At 40.2% G+C, this 16,865-nt stretch overlaps 1 protein-coding gene across 3 annotated transcripts in view; it reads right to left on the bottom strand.

Annotated features, from left to right (window-relative positions):
- LOC133649041 (contactin-4-like) overlaps positions 1-16,865 on the bottom strand; it is a 427,627-nt gene that overhangs the window by 129,024 nt on the left and 281,738 nt on the right. For all 3 annotated transcript variants that reach the window (XM_062045757.1, XM_062045746.1, XM_062045738.1), the window contains one exon: positions 3,910-4,049. In XM_062045757.1, the coding sequence (XP_061901741.1) occupies positions 3,910-4,049 (140 nt within the window). The remainder of the gene's footprint in view (positions 1-3,909; positions 4,050-16,865) is intronic.

Below are 16,865 nucleotides of genomic sequence, written 5' to 3' on the forward strand. Positions count from 1 at the left end.
GGTGTCAAACGTAAGGCCCGAGGGCCGGATCAGGCCCGCCAACAGGTTTTATCCGTCTCGCGGGATGAGTTTAACCTGACTCCCGCCAGATCCTTGTAGTTCGCTGAGCTCCGCACAAGGATTTGGGACTTCTCAGTAGGAGATGTATTTCAGAAGGCGGGGCCTTGTAAAAAAAAAAAAATGTATTTGATTGGATAAACCACTTGTCCGTTATCTTGAATGAAGTGCTACTTCAACCACTCACATCCAAATCAACCCGTGACGCTGATGAGAGCGACGCTGGGAAATCCAAAAGAGAACAGCCGACATATTGGATAACGACAGAGCGAAAAGTTAGAGAACGTTTACTGAAACAACGCAGCAATAGATTCGACAAAACAGTTGCAATAGTAGAATCAATGTCAGCACACGACTCCTCGCTCCGTGCCGTCATTGTTGTTTGAATCAGACACTTGCTTCGGCGCTACCTCACATCTATGAAATCCCGCCCAACGATCCTGATTGATTCATTATTTTTTGCTATCTTGAAGGAGTTTGCAATGCCCTCGAGCCCAGATCCTTGTGTGGAGCTCAGCGAACTACAAGGGTCTGGTGAGAGTCAGGTTAGGATGAGTTTTCTAAATGGTAAATGGGTTGTACTTTCAAGGTACTCAAAGCGCTTTGACACTATTACAAATAAACTTTTACAAATAAACTCATCTAATTCAAATACTCGTGCCATTGTGGTCTATCGCACACACAAGCACGCCAAACAAACCACAGGCAATTCAGATTCAAGAAAATCCCGGACGAGCCCCCAATTTATGTTACGTTCCCAGATGGCTCAGAGTCTAGGGATCGTAGGGGAATGCAACATAAAAGTGTATAAACCAAATGAGTTGTAAATTAAAGACACCGAAGCCAATAATTGAAAACAAAAACTAGTGTTATTGAAAAGTAACCATGGGGGAGGGGAGTTACAACAAGACACAACACTGGCCTAGCTTGGGAATACAGGTGCTGTCAAAGAAATGAACAAAACATACCACCACTACGTGGAACGTAACACCCATTCACACACACAGATGGTGGGAGCTGCCATGCAAGGTCCTAACCACGACCCAGCAAGGGTGAAATGTCTTGCTCAAGGACACAACGGACGTGACGAGGTTGGCAGAAGGTGGGGATTGAACCAGGAACCCTCAGGTTGCTGGCACGGCCACTCTCCCAACAGCGCCACGCCGTCCCCAATAAAAATTAACCTGACATTTTTGAATGAAAGAAACAGCTGTTCTAAATGTGTCCACTGGATGTCGCAATAGCAATTCTTTGTATCTTTGTATATGATGCTACATATGTACAAAATAAACCACATGATGTTAGTGCACCAGTCTAGGAAAATGATCAAACTACATAAATAACATCCTGCAATTTAATTTAGATATTTTTGTTACGGCTCAGGCTCCTGCCAACGCCTCTCATCCGTCTGTGCGCTCCATATATATATATATATATATATATATATATATATATATATATATATATATATATATATATATATATATATATATATATATATATATATATATATATATAATAAATTAGTGAACCTTACTGCCATCTAGTCTCTGTCGCCGTCACCTCCCCTTAGTAACCATAACAGTATACTCCGGCCAATTGATTAGAGACCTGACGGCACACTTCCTTAGCCCCGCCCCCAGTGACTTTAGCCCCTCTCCCAGTGACTTTAGCTCCGCCCCAGTGACTTTTTTTTTTCTTTTTCTTCCTCCTTTCTTTTTGCCCCTCTCATTATGTCTTTTTCTTTTCAATCCACCCTGGACAATTTTTCTAGCCCACCTCAGAAAAATCTTGAACTGTTTAGCAGTGCTGTAGGGATAGAAGAATTTACCCGCCGCCTAGCCGCCCACCTCCCACCCTTAGTGACTGTCCCTCAGTCAGCTGGAAGCGTCTGGCATCCGCGTTCGGAGGGGGGGGGGGGGGGGGGGTTGTACTAGTCTCTTCCATTTTAGCACTGGTGGCTGTGCTGATGTGGTAGCACAGCTGCACCCAGACAGGCCAGACAAATACCCCCTGTCTTCTGCTTTTCTCAGCCGCAGCCACCAGTCACCGAGCTAGCCCCTGTCCCCGAGCTAGCGTCCGAGCTAGCACCTGTCCCCGAGCTAGCGTCCGAGCTAGCACCTGACCCCGAGCTAGCGTCCGAGCTAGCATCTGACCCCGAGCTAGCGTCCGAGCTAGCACCTGGCCCCGAGCTAGCGTCCGAGCTAGCACCTGACCCCGAGCTAGCGTCCGAGCTAGCACCTGACCCCGAGCTAGCGGCCGAGCTAGCACCTGACCCCGAGCTAGCCTCCGAGCTAGCACCTGTCCCCGAACTAGCCTCCGAGCTAGCACCTGTCCCCAAACTAGCCTCCGAGCTAGCACCAGCTTCCAGGCTGACTCCTGCGTCTCCACCAGCTTCCAGGCTGGCCTCGACCTCTGCCCCTCGGCCTGCAGTGTCAACCTCTGCCCCTCGGCCTGCAGTGTCGACCTCAGCACCTCGGCCTGATCCTCAGCTGTCCTCGTCTCCGGCGCCGACAACGCCTGCTGCTTCCATGCCTGCATTGCCGATGACGTCTTCCTCGCCTGCCCCGCCGATGACGTCTGCCGCTTCCACGTCGCCGATGACATCTGCCGCTTCCTCGCCGCCGATGTCTGTCGCTTCCACGCCGCCGATGACGTCATCCTCTTTGCCTCCGATGTCACCTCCTCGTCTCCGGCGAGACGCACCATGGCGCCACTCGCGTCCGCCTTTCCGACGGCCAAGATGGTGGCCGTACCTTGGTCGCCCGCCTCGCCGGCCTCAGCGGCATTCTACTCGCCGCCACCACCAGACCCGTCCCCGGTGGATTCGGGGACATTTGGGCCGGCGACCCACCACCAGTTCACCCCTCCGCCCACCCTTGACTTTTGTTCATGTGTTTTTGTTTGTGGTACGACCAGTAGGACATCTGGAAGCTGTCCATAAGGAGGGGGGTACTGTTAATAAATTAGTGAACCTTACTGCCATCTAGTGTCTGTCGCCGTCACCTCCCCTTAGTAACCATAACAATTTTTTTTTAATCTTGATCGAAAATTAACACCAATGAGTTGACTGATAAACATTATCACATAATTTATTCAGAAAATATAAATAACAAACAAATTATATTTAAAAACAACAACATTATGATTTGTACATTTTCAGAATGTGCTTGTTCTATTTTTAAACAAAGAAAACAATCTGAAATTGTCTTTATTTTTAAGTTATCGTGTCGTGATTTTACCAGTCCGGCCCACTTGGGAGTAGATTTTTCTCCATGTGGGCCCCCCATCTAAAATGAGTTTGACACCCCTGACCTAAAATCTATACCATGATAACAGTACAGGCCAAACATTTAGACACACCTTCTCCTCATTCAATGCGTTTCTTTATTTTCATGACTATTTACATTGTAGATTGTCACTGAAGGCATCAAAACCATGAATGAACACATGTGGAGTTATGTACTTAACAAAAAAAAGGTGAAATAACTAAAAACATGTTTTGTATTCTAGTTTCTTCAAAATAGCCACCCTTTGCTCTGATTACAGCTTTGCACACTCTTGGCATTCTCTCGATGAGCTTCAAGAGGTAGTCACCTGAAATGGTTCTCACTTCACAGGTGTGCTTGAAGCTCATCGAGAGAATGCCAAGAGTGTGCAAAACAGTAATCAGACTGCACCTATGACCACCACCAAACATGTATTCACATTCATACATACACCAGTGGGAGTGGCACTGGAACTGGCACGGCCACGCTACCAACTGAGTCTATATCGCGGCATATTGTAAATAATGCTTTTCACCAAACCCCTTCATTAGTGTACAGTCTAATAGTGTTTAGGGGAACTCACCTCTGCAGGCTCCAGGTTCTCTCCATTTTTCATCCACCTGTAGGAGGGTTTCGGCTTCCCTGTAGCTTTACATTCCCACACCAACGAGTCATCAATGAGCTTCTGGACATCTTGAGGTTTCTCAATGAGTTGAGGAGGAGCTAGAATTAAACACAAAAAAAACAAACTGGAAGTTACAAGGTAGGCCTTTAAAGGTATAGACCAGGGGTCGGCAACCCAAAATGTTGAAAGAGCCATATTGGACCAAAAATACAAAAAAAAATCTGTCTGGAGCCGCAAAAAATTAAAAGCCATATTACATGTGTCATGAGATATAAATTTAATTAAGAGGACTTAAAGGAAACTAAATGAGCTCAAATATAGCTACAAATGAGGCATAATGATGCAATATGTACATATCGCTAGCCTAAATAGCATGTTAGCATCGATTAGCTTGCAGTCATGCAGTGACTAAATATGTCTGATTAGCACTCCACACAAGTCAATAACATCAACAAAACTCACCTTTGTGCACTCACGCACGACGTTAAAAGTGTGGTGGACAAAATGAGACAGAAAAAGAAGTGGCATAAAACACGTCCTAGAAGGTCGGAGAAATTTATACATGTAAACAAACTATACGGTGAGTTCAAGGACCGCCAAAATAAGTAGGACAAAACGGCGCTCGCCAAATACTCGAATGAGTGAAGCTTATTTAATATAAACAGTGTGATTTATAACAATTAGGGGGTTTGTGTCATGTTTGTCCTCCTACAGAAACCATACTAAAACAAAAAAATACCTTTTTTCCCCTCATCTTTTTCCATCCTTCATACATTTTTGAAAAATCTCCAGAGAGCCACTAGGGCGGCGCTAAAGAGCCGCATGCGGCTCTAGAGCCGCGGGTTGCCGACCCCCGGTATAGACAAATATACCGTATTTTCCGGACTATAAGGCGCACCTAAAATCTTTTTTTTTTCTTCAAAACTCGACAGTGTGCCTTATAACGCCTAATGTACGGATTAATTGTGGTTTTGTTTACCGACCTCGAAGCAATTTTATTTGGTACATGGTGTAATGATAAGTGTGACCAGTAGATGGCAGTCAAACATAAGAGATATGTGTAGACTGCATTATGATGGCAATATGACTCAAGTAAACAACACCCACATTTGATATGTTCCATTGAAAATATAGAACATTACACACAGCGCTCAAAAATCTATCAAAATGTTTTAGTACGACTTTGGTAAGCTATGAAGCCGCACCGCTTGATGTGCTTCAACATACGAGTATTATTATGGTGTGTGTATAAGATAAGACCTTTTATCTGGCATTTTGTTTCACAATATTATGCAAAAGCTACTTTTCTTACCTTCTGGTACCTGCTGATCTGTATTTGGGATCTGCATGAATCCTGAAAAATTGTGCGAGTCCGCCTTTGTAGTCCGTGCCGACACCGTAGTCTATAAGCTTCTTCTTTTTCTCTATCTTCTTGTTATGGGACATTCATCCTCCGCTGTTGCCATTTCTAATATAAAGTAGTGTAAAGTTCTTACTTATATCTGTCAGTAAACTCGCCATGAAAGCGCTAAAACATACCGGTTTAGTGAGTTTACATTATTCACCTAAGGAACTTTAGTTATTAAAGAGTTTTCCGGCGTTGTTGTTGCACTAGTGAGCCACAGATGAGGAGATGCTGCTCCGTTATTGATTGAAGTAAAGTATGAATGTCTTTAAAACAGTTAGCTCCATCTTTTGACACTTCTTCCACTCCCGTCCTTGCACGCTACACCGCTACAACAAAGATGACGGGGAGAAAACGCTGTCGAAGGTGAGCCACGTAAATAAGACCGCCCACAAAACAGCGCATTCGGAAGCGACTGTCAGAAAGCGGCTTGAAGATGATCTGTAGAACATAATCTATGCAACATTTTGACCAAAGAACCACCATTACATGTTATGTAGACCACAAGGAAAAGTTTTACATTTAGAAAAAAATCATAATATGACTGTTAAACATCATCTATCAAACATTTTGACCAAAGAAGTGTTTTCAATTTAGAAAAAAATTAATAATAATATGACTCCTTTAATGCGCCCTATAATCCAGTGTGCCTTATATATGAAAAAATATTTTTAAAAATGACCATTCATCGGCAGTGCGCCTTATAATCCAGTACGCCCTATGGTCCGGAGAATACGGTAATGTCAATTTGCAACAGTATGAAGTCGGGCTATAATTTTAAATCTTGTTTTAAAAGTATACTCTTGTTTTCTCCTTTAAACCCCATACTGTGTCCAAGTTGAGCCCTTTAACGCTTGTGTAATGTTCATATTGAACAGATGTTTATTGGGATAAGATAAACATCTGTTCGGTATTTTAACATAAAAGTATTTGATTGTGAGGCATTAAAAGCCACAAAATGCAACGGGTCCATCAGACCCACAAACGCTGGCTGAGTAACAACAATATGAACGTTGCACGGACAATTTCTCTGCCAGTTTCTGCATCCCACAGGGATTCTTCTTTTGTGTTTCTGCACCTGCGGTTCCCACACAAGGTTGCAACATTGTTTGTTAACATTGTCTGCTCTCATTTTCTCACACATTTGACCCTCTGATGTTCTGTGTACCGACACTCTGTCCTCCTCCTGTCTAGGCCTTGTCCAGTGGACCCGGACATCTCATACGTAATGGAAATGTGTAGGGGGGGTGTATGGTGTGTGGTCATTAAATATGTATTCTGATATATGTTCTTCACAGAAAATGAGCCAAAGTCAGTGAGTCTCAGTTTGAAAAATTAATTAATTGTATCATTTTTCTTTTAATAAAAAAATGAAAACGGGTCCGACAGACCCAAACACCACACAAGGGTTAAACCATGTACTAAATCCACACCTTATGATTCCAAGCATTCAAAGTGCCCACATTCAAAAGTGGTTATCGTACATACTGTATGTATTATTACTAGGGCTGTGAATCGTTGGACGCCCCACAATTTGATTTGACAATAATAATAATAATAATAATAGATTTTTTATTTGTAAAAAGCACTTTACATTGAGTAAACAACCTCAAAGTGCTACAGTGTATTAAAAAAAATAAAAATAAAAACTAGAACAGCAAAATAGCTAAAACTAGTATGCATATATCTAAAAAAAAGGCTTTTAAAAAAAAAGAAGGGTTTTTAAGCCTTTTTTAAAAGCCTCCACAGTCTGTGGTGCCCTCAGGTGGTCAGGGAGAGCGTTCCACAGACTGGGAGCGGCGGAGCAGAAAGCCTGCTGCCTGAAAGGCTGGACAGGACGGATTGGAAAAAAAAAGGAAAACGTTTTAATCGATTAAGAATCCTTACAAATACGAATCACGATTAATCTGAAATAATTATTCCTGTACTTTACTTCACATTTATTCAAAAACCTTGTTGTGGTTGAAATCGAATTGAAGTCATTTTACTGCACAGTGTCCCAAGCGTCATGACAAGTTGGACTTGTTTGTGTTGTTTTCCCATGTTTTGCTATTAATTCCTGTCCAGCACTCTTTTTTTCCTTTCTCCATTCCACTTCCCCGCTTCCTTTTCAGCCACTTTACATCTGGCGTGAGTTGTGATCTGCACACCTGCCCCCGCATGTTAGTAATTAGGAGACTCACCTGCCTGTGAATGAATCAGGAGGTTTCATATGCCAGCGTCGCCTCACAGATGTCGCCGGTTCATTGCATATCGCTGCGTACAGTTTCCTGCTCACTGCTTTGTTGTTTTGCATTACCTTGTCTTGTGTTTTTTCCACTCACGGTTCCCTGCTTTTGTACCGCGCTAGTGCAACTTTCTGTTGATTTCCTGACTTCTTCCCTGCACATCGTCTACCTGTCTCTGCGTGTTGGGGTCACGCCGTCAGCCAACATACGAGCATCACACCTAGATTCATTTATAATGACTGTATGACCTCATGACTTCAATTACAATGGTGTTTGAAGTCATAATGTCAGAATGTATGCACACAGTTCATATTAGAATCCACATACAAACACGTCCTGGTCTAAGAATATGATTATGAACTGCGAATAAAACTTAGGAACCATCTCGCCTTTAAGCCACGTGACTACAGCAGATCATTGTTTGTATTCTCCCTTGTGTCCCTGCATGACGTGTCCCAATTCCTGGCTCTGCATTCGGATTCTTCTTTTTTTCAGCTTTTACAGTTTATTAGTTGTTCTGTTGTTTCTCTAGTTCAGGGGTCCCCAAACTTTTTGACTCGGGGGCCACATTGGGTTAAAAAAAATTTGGCCGGGGGCCGGGCTGTATATACACTACCGTTCAAAAGTTTGGGGTCACCCAAACAATTTTGTGGAATAGCCTTCATTTCTAAGAACAAGAATAGACTGTCGAGTTTCAGATAAAAGTTCTTTTTTTCTGGCCATTTTGAGCGTTAAATTGACCCCACAAATGTGATGCTCCAGAAACTCAATCTGCTCAAAGGAAGGTCAGTTTTGTAGCTTCTGCAACGAGCTAAACTGTTTTCAGATGTGTGGACATGATTGCACAAGGGTTTTCTAATCATCAATTAGCCTTCTGAGCCAATGAGCAAACACATTGTACCATTAGAACACTGGAGTGATAGTTGCTGGAAATGGGCCTCTATACACCTATGTAGATATTGCACCAAAAAACAGACATTTGCAGCTAGAATAGTCATTTACCACATTAGCAATGTATAGAGTATATTTCTTTAAAGTTAAGACTAGTTTAAAGTTATCTTCATTGAAAAGTACAGTGCTTTTCCTTAAAAAATAAGGACATTTCAATGTGACCCCAAACTTTTGAACGGTAGTGTGTGTGTATATATATATATATATATATATATATATATATATATATATATATATATATATATATATATATATATATATATATATATATATATATATATATATATATATATATACTGTAAAAAAAATCCTATTTTTATGGTTAATTTACTCTAAATTTCTACTGTAATTTATCTATTTTTTTTAAATAGTTTATAAAACTGTAGAATTGAAGACATTATCTGTAAATAAACAATCCGCCTGTTATTTTAAGTAATATGCCAGTAATGACAAACTATGTATATTTCCTTTTTTTTTTTACAGAAAAATACCAAATTAATTATACATAGCATTTTCTGTTTTCTTAAATGGCTTTCAAATTCATGTACTATTACGATATTTTTCCCGTAAAAGGTTTAATGAAAATTTCTGTAATTATGATGTTTTTGATCATTATTTGGTTTACAATGTTTTACTTTAATTTTATGGTTTTCGTTTGGCAGCCGTAGCTGCCAGTAGATGACCGTTTTTTTACAGAATTTTTTTTTTTTTACAGTGTATCCGTTTTGTCATTTAACATCAATTAACATTGATGTTCATCAACATTTAACATTGTCATGTTATCCATGGGAAAAATGCATTTTTAGACAATATGATTTGCCTGAGCGGCTAGGAGACACCGAGAGTAACAAGCGGTATAAAATGGATTAAAAAGGAAAGATAAAATTTAAAAAAAAAAATTAAAAAAAAATAATAATTAAAAAAAATTAAAACACTTTTTTTTTATTATTTAGGACTTCCCGTGGGCCGGATTTTGGATGCTGGGGGGCCGGATCCGGCCCGCGGGCCGTAGTTTGGGGACCCCTGCTCTAGTTCGACATGTTTCTTCATTCGTCCTGCCTCAGCCTACTACCATTAATTTTGTTAAATTAAACATTTGTTGTCTCAGTGCTTTTATTTCCTTTTGCCTGCACTGCTACCTTGGTTTTTTGACTAATTTTGTTGCACATTAATTATATATATATAGTCAAGGTTACTGCGGTTTATCCGTTATACAGTGCTCAATACCAGGGTAGAGCGAAATCAGGGGATTTTATAAAATCCCCTGAAGAGCAGGGAAACCTGGGAAACAGGCTTGTAGGGATGAAATAACCTCCATGTTTTTTCCTTACCTAACGTGTATATAAATATATATATATATATATATATATATGAAAATCTCCTTCTCACCCTGGTGGGGGGGTATCTGTGTCATCCTCAAGCTCGGGTCCTCTACCAGAGGCCTGGGAGTTTGAGGGTTCTGCGCAGTATCTGGGCTGTTCCTAGGACTGTGTTCTTCTGGACTGAGGCTTCAAATGTTGTTCCTGGGATCTGTTGGAGCCACTTTCCCAGTTTTGAAATTACTGCCCCAAGCGCCCCCACTACCACGGGGACCACACTAGCCTTGACCTTCCACATCCGTTCCAGCCGCTCTTTCAACCCTTAGTACTTCTCAAGTTTCTCGTTTTCCTTCTTCCTGATGTTGCCGTCAGCTGGGATTGCCACATCTATCACCACCACCCTTTTCTGCTCTTTGTCCACCGCCTCTATGTCCGGTTGGTTAGCCAGGAGCTGTTGGTCAGTCTGGAAGCTGAACCTTGGCCCTGTTGTTCTCAGCCACCTTCTGTGGTATGGCCCATTGGGATTTGGGTACTTCTATTCTATACTGGTTGCAGATGTCCTGTATACTATCCCAGCCACTTGGTTGTGCCTCTCCATGTACGCTGATCCAGCGAGCGTCTTACAGCCTGCTACTATGTGCTGGACTGTCTCAGGGGCTTTTTTGCACAGTCTGCATCTTGGGTCTGATCTACGCTGGTCGATCCTGGCCTCTATGGCTCTTGTGCTTATGGCCTGTTCTTGTGCTGCCATGATTAGTGCCTCTGTGCTGTCTGCCAGTCCTGCATTTTCCAGCCACTGGTAGGATTTCTTGATATCAGCCACTTCCTCTATCTGACGGTGGTACATGCCATGTATGGGCTTGTCCATCCAGGTTGTCTGCTCCTCCTTCTCCATATATATATATATATATATATATATATATATATATATATATATATATATATATATATATATATATATATATATATATACACACACACTATATTGCCAAATGTATTTGGCCACCCATCCAAATGATCAGAATCAGGTGTCCTAATCACTTGGCCCGGAAATGGAAGAGTTTGGGAACAACAGCAACTCAGCCACAAAGTGGTAGGCCACGTAAACTGACAGAAAGGTGTCAGTAGATGCTGAAGCGCATAGTGCAAAGAGTTCGCAGACTTTCTGCACAGTCAGTTGCTACAGAGCTCCAAACTTCATGTGACCTTCCAATTAGCCCACGTACAGTACGCAGAGAGCTTCATGGAATGGGTTTCCATGGCCGTGCAGCTGCATCTAAGCCATACATCACCAAGTCCAATGCAAAGCATCAGATGCAGTGGTGTAAAGCATGTCGCCACTGGACTCTAGAGCAGTGGAGACGCCTTCTCTGGAGTGATGAATCACGCTTTTCCATCTGGCAATCTGTTGGACCAGTTTGGGTTAGAAGAACGGTACATTTCGGACTGCATTGAGCCGAGTGTGAAATTTGACGGAGGAGGAATTATGGTGTGGGGTTGTTTTTCAGGAGTTGGGCTTGGCCCCTTAGTTACAGTGAAAGGAACTTTGAATGCTCCAGGATACCAAAACATTTTGGACAATTCCATGCTCCCAACCTTGTGGGAACAGTTTGGAGCGAGCCCCTTCCTCTTCCAACATGACTGTGCACCAGTACACAAAGCAAGGTCCGTAAAGACATGGATGACAGAGTCTGGTGTGGATGAACTTGACTGGCCTGCACGGAGTCCTGACCTGAACCCGATAGAACACCTTTGGGATGAATTAGAACGGAGACCGAGAACCAGGCCTTCTCGACCAACATCAGTGTGTGACCTCACCAATGCGCTTTTGGAAGAATGGTGGAACATTCCTATAAACACACTCCGCAACCTTGTGGACAGCCTTCCCAGAGGAGTTGAAGCTGTAATAGCTGCGAAAGGTGGACCGACATCATATTGAACCCTGTAATTGAGAATTTGTCCTTGAATGATGGTATTCACTCCGTTCATTGTGTTAATCATAACATTTTTGTCTCACTGCTTTTAATTCCTTGCTGCTATATTGTTTTTTGGATTAATTTTGTTGCACATTAAAATCATCTTTTTTTTTTTAAACAGTAATTTTAAATCAAACCGGGTTCAACAGGTCGCTACTACTGTAATTGAGAATTTGTCCTTGAATGATGCTCTTCAATCCATATTTTATGTCTTTCATTTTTAAGTCTTCTGCCCGAATACGTCTAAAAGCCAGGACTGAACTGGTGATAAACAATACAATTAATTAGTGTGGCTCTCCGATAATGACAACATAGTTTAATTAAAAAAGGCAATTAAAAAGCACGGCCCTAATTTCACCCACCTTTCTACAAAACAAAGTTGTTGTTTTTTTCATTAAAATAACTTTTGTAACAATATTTCTGTCCTGGCCTGTGGTCACCTATCATAACATATTCCTGTTATGTTTACTTTGAGGATTAACATTAATGAATACATAGAAGAATAATTGTGTAATGGTTTTACGACCTCAATGTCCTCACATTAAAACTTTGATCACATGTTTATTGCGCTTTGTCAAAAAACATTTTTATGTCTTTGGTTAAGTTTCTAATTGTAATGGAACCACAGATGCAATAAAAACTGCGATCCATACACGATTCGGGCGCAGCTTGTACCATAAAATGTAAAATGATGATATACTCGCATAGAGGAAGGATTGCGTTTTCCGGTGTCACGGCGGGTTACTTAAAGCTCGTTAACAAATACGGGGAAAAGTGCAGCGGTGTGGTGAGATAAAGCCAGCTCCACAGAGCTCTCTGGACGTAGTGGATAGTGTGTAGGTCAAGCTACTATCGCACAGGACCAGTGACAGGAAAAGAGTAATGGCTGACTGCACTTTTCCATTTCACAGACCTCACCTAATGTCACTCTCAAGGACTGACCTTTTACAGGCTTTTCAGTAACAGTCAAAAACATGCTCTAATTGGCATCTACTTTCTAGTAGGGTCTGGGCGATATGACAAAAAAAATAAAAAGATCACGATTATTTATCACAATATTTTTATGATTGTCCGAATACTGTTGCATCCCTATTGTTTACTACTGAAGTACACTATATTGCCAAAAGGTATTTGGCCACCTGCCTTGACTCACATATGAACTTGAAGTGCCATCGCATTCCTAACCCATAGGGTTCAATATGATGTCGGTCCACCTTTCGCAGCTATTACAGCTTCAACTCTTCTGGGAAGGCTGTCCACAAGGTTGCGGGGTGTGTTTATAGGATTTTTCCACCATTCTTCCAAAAGCTGATGTTGGTCGAGAAGGCCTGGCTCTCGAGTCTCTGTTCTAATTCATCCCAAAGGAGTTCTATCGGGTTCAGGTCAGGACTCTGTGCAGGCCAGTCAAGTTCACCCACACCAGACTCTGTCATCCGTGTCTTTATGGACCTTGCTTTGGGCACTGGTGCACAGTCATGTTGGAAGAGGAAGGGGCCCGCTCCAAACTGTTCCCACAAGGTTGGGAGCATGGAATTGTCCAACATATTTTGGTATTCTGGAGCTTTCACTGGAACTAAGGGGCCAAGCCCAACTCCTGAAAAACAACCCCACACCATAATTCCTCCTCCACCAAATTTCACACTCGGCACAATGCAGTCCAAAATGTATAGTTCTCCTGGCAACCTCCAAACCCAGACTGGTCCATCAGATTGCCAGATGGAAAAGTGTGATTCATCACTCCAGAGAAGGCGTCTCCACTGCTCTAGAGTCCAGTAGCTTTACACCACTGCATCCCACGCTTTGCACTGGACTTGCTGATGTATGGCTTAGATGAAGCTCTCTGCATACTGTACGTGGGCTAATTGGAAGGTCAAGCAACTGTAGTTCTGTAGCAACTGACTGTGCCGAAAGACTCTTTGCACTATGCGCTTCAGCATCCGCTGACCCCTCTCTGTCAGTTTACGTGGCCTACAACTTAGTGGCTGAGTTGCTGTTGTTCCCAAATGCTTCCATTTTCTTATAATAAAGCCGACAGTTGACTGTGGAATATTTAAAAAAAAATAAATAAATAAATAATAATAATAATAATACTTTAAAAAAAATTAAAAAATACAAAAGAAAAAAATACATATATATATATATATATATATATATATATATATATATATATATATATATATATATATATATATATATATATATATATATATATATATATATATATATATATATATGAAATATACCGGTATTAAGTATAATACCGGTATATTTTAGAAAGTATATATATATATATATATATATATATATATATATATATATATATATATATATATATATATATATATATATATATATATATATATATATATATATATATATATATATATATGAAATATACCGATATTAAGTATAATACCGGTATATTTTAGAATATAAATATATATATATATATATATATATATATATATATATATATATATATATATATATATATATATATATATATATATATATATATATATATATATATATATATATATAAAACATGACGGTCTACACCTTTTGTGTGTGTGACTGGGTCAATGAAGATGGTATCAAGACTCTCCTGGATAAATATGCGTCGTTTTTGCTCGGGTAAGGTTGCATTTCATGATTTAACTTTGCGTCTACCGCCATGTTTGTTGCTGTTGTAGCCTGTTTTTCCTCGTCTTTATGAAAATATAACTATATACACTACCGTTCAAAAGTTTGGGGTCACCCAAACAATTTTGTGGAATAGCCTTCATTTCTAAGAACAAGAATAGACTGTCGAGTTTCAGATGAAAGTTCTCTTTTTCTGGCCATTTTGAGCGTTTAATTGACCCCACAAATGTGATGCTCCAGAAACTCAATCTGCTCAAAGGAAGGTCAGTTTTGTAGCTTATGTAACGAGCTAAACTGTTTTCAGATGTGTGAACATGATTGCACAAGGGTTTTCTAATCATCAATTAGCCTTCTGAGCCAATGAGCAAACACATTGTACCATTAGAACACTGGAGTGATAGTTGCTGGAAATGGGCCTCTATACACCTATGTAGATATTGCACCAAAAACCAGACATTTGCAGCTAGAATAGTCATTTACCACATTAGCAATGTATAGAGTGTATTTCTTTAAAGTTAAGACTAGTTTAAAGTTATCTTCATTGAAAAGTACAGTGCTTTTCCTTCAAAAATAAGGACATTTCAATGTGACCCCAAACTTTTGAACGGTAGTGTGTGTATATATATATATATATATATATATATATATATATATATATATATATATATATATATATATATATATACACGTACGGTACAAAAGTTCGGACACACCTTCTCATGTCAAAGTGTTTTCTTTATTTTCATGACTACTTGCATTGTAGATTGTCACTGAAGGCATCAAAACTATGACTATTCAAATAACTATAACATATAGAACATGCTATACGTTTACCAAACAATCTGTCACTCGTAATCGCTAAATCCCATGAAATCTTATACGTCTAGTCTCTTACGTGAATGAGCTAAATAATATTATTTGATATTTTACGGTAATGTGTTAATAATTTCACACATAAGTCGCTCCTGAGTATAAGTCGCACCCCCGGCCAAACTATGAAAAAAACTGCGACTTAAAGTCCGAAAAATACGGTAAACTAATTGTTCAGTTACGGAAATAAAAATTCGAAAATTAATATATATTATTGTCTAGGGTAAATTTATAAATAAAGAAAAAATATATTCATTGCGATTAGTTTTGAGTCTGAGTAACAAAACTGCGAATAATCACGAACATTTTAATCATTTGACAGCCTAATTTTAATTAATATCCTAAATAACACATTGCGATAATTTGTTCACATTGGAAACTGCGTTCAATCAAGAATCGATTCTGACTCAAATAATCACCCAAAGAATCAGAATGGAATTGAATTGTGAGTTGCTGTAAGGTTCACATCCCTACCAGTACACACACATTGTTTTTAAATTCTGGATTTAATGACAAGGCTATTCTCGCAATAAACATGGAAGCCCTGATGATAGCCTGGTCAGATGATCTTGTTCTCCAGGTTCACACGCATCTCTCATTCGGACCTCCCTCCACTAAACCCCACCCGTCTGTTCAGGTTGGACGGCTACATCTGCTGAGACCAGACAATCTCCTTCAGACCTTCCTCCGGTTGCCCAATGATATAAAAAACAGAATATCTTAAGACCCACAGAACTTAAGCATACAGTGGATATGAGCTCAAGTATACTTGTACGCGGGGGTTAAGGGATATAGAAGACTGAGTAGAAGAAATGAAGCTGCAGACCAGCAGGGCCTGCCTGGAATACTTATGTTTGCTTACAGTCTACTTGAAGATAAGATGGATATATGTTAAGCTCCATCCATAGGACTCTAGCACAGGTTTGGCTATGCATTATTTCTTGTTGAATCGCATCAAGGCTAAGCTCATTGAGTAAGAGATGTCCAAGGTACATTAAGCCACTAACAAATCAAACGCTAGTTTTTCTCCATTAATACAATTTAGTTCCAGAATTTTAGCGTCGATAGCAACCACAACACTTACCGGATATACCCTGTGTATACCCCCAGCAACTATCATACAGAACCCAAAACCAGTGACGTTGGCACGTTGTGTAATTCGTAAATAAAAACAGAATACAATGATTTGCAAATCCTTTCCAACTTATATTCACTTGAATAGACTGCAAAGACAAGATATTTAAAGATCGAACTCAGAAACTATTTTTTTTTTTTGTGCAAATAATCATTAACTTAGAATTTAATGGCAGCAACACATTGCAAAAAAAGTTGGCACAGGGGTATTTTTACCACTGTGTTACATGGCCTTTCCTTTTAACAACACTCAGTAAACGTTTGGGAACTGAGGAGACACATTTTGAAGCTTTTCAGGTGGAATTCTTTCCCATTCTTGCTTGATGTACAGCTCAAGTTGTTCAACAGGTATTTTAGGATTCATAATGCGCCACCCATTTTCAATGGG

This window comes from Entelurus aequoreus, linkage group LG01 (genome assembly GCF_033978785.1).
Source record: "Entelurus aequoreus isolate RoL-2023_Sb linkage group LG01, RoL_Eaeq_v1.1, whole genome shotgun sequence".
Lineage (NCBI taxonomy): Eukaryota > Metazoa > Chordata > Actinopteri > Syngnathiformes > Syngnathidae > Entelurus > Entelurus aequoreus.